Below are 1,364 nucleotides of genomic sequence, written 5' to 3' on the forward strand. Positions count from 1 at the left end.
CACCTTCCCCTTCGCTCCCCCTCCACCCTCCCCTGCCCCGCGTGGCAGTGACGGGGCTCCGGCTTCTCTCCCGCAGGATGCCCGCCGAGGCGCCCAGCAGCGGCGAGGGCGCGGAGCCCGGCGCTCCGCGGGAGCGGCGGAGGCGGCGCGGCCGTGCGCGGGCGCGGACCGAGGCGCTGCTGCACACGCTGAAGCGCAGCCGGCGGGTCAAGGCCAACGACCGGGAGCGGAACCGCATGCACCACCTCAACGCCGCCCTGGACGAGCTCCGCAGCGTCCTGCCCACCTTCCCCGACGACACCAAGCTCACCAAGATCGAGACCCTGCGCTTCGCCTACAACTACATCTGGGCCCTCTCCGAGACCCTCCGCCTGGCCGAGCAGTGCCTCCCGCCGCCCCCCGCCTTCCGCGGGGCCGCCGCGCCCCCCAGCCCCGGCAGCGACGCGGGGTCCTGGCTGTCCAGCGCCTCCCCGTCCGCCCCTTCGCTCTGCGCCTCCGCCTCCGGCCCCAGCAGCCCCGCCACCTCCGAGGACTGCGCTTATGCGCCCGCCGACAGCCTAAGGGGGTTCCGCGGGCTGCCCGCCGGCCCGGGCGCGCCCCTCCGCTAACGCGCACCGCCCCGCGCCCCCCGCACCAGGGCCGCCGCGGAGGGGGGGTGAGGGGGGGGCCTCGTCCCGTTGCACTTTTCATCACTCTCCTTCCCCCCAGCCCCTTCCCCCCGACCCCCACCTCGCCTCCCGCTCCACTCCGAAAAACTGGGAAGAAGAAAAGCGACAGATTTGCTGCCGCAGACGAGGTGAAAAGTCAATTTTACAATTTGTAGCTCTCCAGCGAAGAAAAACGAGCATGAAAATTTGGTTTGAACGCCCTGACAATGCCATGAAAAGGCTTAAGGGGCCGATGCGGCCCGGGGCGCAGCGCGGGGCTCAGCGCGTCTCCCCGGCCCTGCCCCGGGGCGGCTCAGCCCCTCCCGGGGGTCCCAGCACCGGCCCCGATGGGACCCCGCACCCGGCGGACAGCGGAGAGGCTCATGCATTATAGATGCTGACCCCCAGCGCGGCCGGCCTGCTTCAGACTGGGAGCAGACACGGGGTATTCAGTGACTGGACCAGAGAGCGGTTTAATTTATTCAAGATGTTCATTCATATGAAAATTGTATTTTTGTACATAAAGAGCTTTATTCTATTATACCTCTTATCAAAGTGAGGGTTTTGTTTTGGTTTGGTTCTTTTTTTAAGAAATCGTACTTTACCCTGTAAATAAAATTTTTAACGTTTGTACTGAATTTTGGCAGCGCCTCTGGAGTTTTGTTTCTTGGACTCGAAGGGTTCACTCCTCAGAAGGAGGCTGGGGTGGAAGGGCCG

General features: G+C 65.1%; 1 protein-coding gene across 1 annotated transcript; it reads left to right on the forward strand.

The window, feature by feature from the left end:
• Positions 1-77: 77 nt before the first annotated feature.
• NEUROG1 (neurogenin 1) lies at positions 78-608 on the forward strand. Its single transcript, XM_041398014.1, has one exon. The coding sequence runs from the start codon at positions 78-80 to the stop codon at positions 606-608; it is 531 nt and encodes a 176-aa protein (XP_041253948.1).
• The last annotated feature ends 756 nt before the right edge of the window (positions 609-1,364 follow it).

The sequence above is a fragment of the Onychostruthus taczanowskii genome, unplaced genomic scaffold, assembly GCF_017590055.1.
Source record: "Onychostruthus taczanowskii isolate IOZ18803 unplaced genomic scaffold, ASM1759005v1 scaffold14, whole genome shotgun sequence".
Lineage (NCBI taxonomy): Eukaryota > Metazoa > Chordata > Aves > Passeriformes > Passeridae > Onychostruthus > Onychostruthus taczanowskii.